The 1,105-nt window shown below is 57.7% G+C and overlaps 1 protein-coding gene across 1 annotated transcript; it reads right to left on the bottom strand.

The window, feature by feature from the left end:
- Positions 1–107: 107 nt before the first annotated feature.
- Positions 108–332, bottom strand: GUITHDRAFT_82966 (hypothetical protein; the record flags this gene model as incomplete). Its single annotated transcript, XM_005818515.1, has 1 exon — positions 108–332. A coding segment is annotated over one exon (225 nt), but the record flags the coding sequence as incomplete, so codon positions are not given.
- Between the last annotated feature and the right edge of the window lie 773 nt (positions 333–1,105).

The following is a 1,105-nucleotide window of genomic DNA, read 5'->3' as shown; positions in this document are numbered from 1 at the left end:
GAATGAATTTCACTTTGAGTAAAGAATTTCACATCAGATCCGAGTAGTCGTCTCCCACCGAGCAGTCGTCTCCCACCGAGTAGTCGTCTCCCACGACATCCCTGACTCTATCTAACGAATAGCGTCCTGAACAGCCGCAGGCGCATTTCCAGCAGCTCGTCGGCTTCCATCCTCATCATCGGCGCCTTCCCCAGCCAATCTTTCTTCTCCTGCATCTCCATGATCTTCTGCTCAACGGTCCCTTGCCACATGTAGCGGATGATGCTCACTGGGCGCGTCTGCCCGATGCGGTGGAGCCGATGCATGGCCTGCTCGTCAACTGCCGCGTTCCATCATGGTACCATCATGTGAGCTCTCGATGCCATGGTGAGCGAGAGCCCCGCGCCTCTCACCTAGCTGGAGGTCAGGGCGAGGCGAGGGGAGCAGGGGGAAGGAGATGGAAAGGATTGTGACCTCGGAGCTGAGGAGGAGAAGGGCGCCTTGAGGACAAGAGTCAAAGTCTTGTATCAGCCGCCGGCGCTGGACGATGCTGGTCGTGTCATCGATGCGAAAGACGGGGATGGCAGCAGCGATCAAGGCACTTTCTATCTCATCCAAACATGAGAGGAAGCTGGAAAATACGACAGACTTGACTGTCTTGTCTGCCTGCTGAGCCTCCTGCTCATCGACGAGAAGCGCTTGAATCTTGGGGCTCAGCCTCTGCTCCTCCTCTTCCCGCTCCTCCTCTTCCGCTTGCACCCGATCCGTCTGCCTCTCCCCGTCCTCGTCCTCGTCGGATGCGTTGCGAGCAAGGTTCTGTCGAGCCTCCCGCGTTTGCTCTACCGAGAACACGTCGCCCTTTGAAAGTTTGCCGCGGCATAGGGGACAGACAGCGTCTCTGCCGGAAGAAAGTGCCACGGCTGCTTACATTAGCATGGAGTGGTGGAGGAGGAGGAAGGAGGTGGAGGAGGAAGGAGGAGCAGGAGGAGGAGAGAGGAGGAGCAGGAGGAGGAGCAGTAGAAGAAGGAAGGAGGATGAAAAAGAGGAGGAGAGAGGAGGAGGAGGAAGGAGAAGGCAGAAGAAGGAGGTGCTGGTGGAGGAGGAGGACGAGGAAGGAGGAGGAAGG

Source organism: Guillardia theta (assembly GCF_000315625.1).
Source record: "Guillardia theta CCMP2712 unplaced genomic scaffold GUITHscaffold_297, whole genome shotgun sequence".
Classification (NCBI taxonomy): domain Eukaryota; class Cryptophyceae; order Pyrenomonadales; family Geminigeraceae; genus Guillardia; species Guillardia theta.
This window is presented reverse-complemented; position numbering and strand designations above follow the sequence as displayed.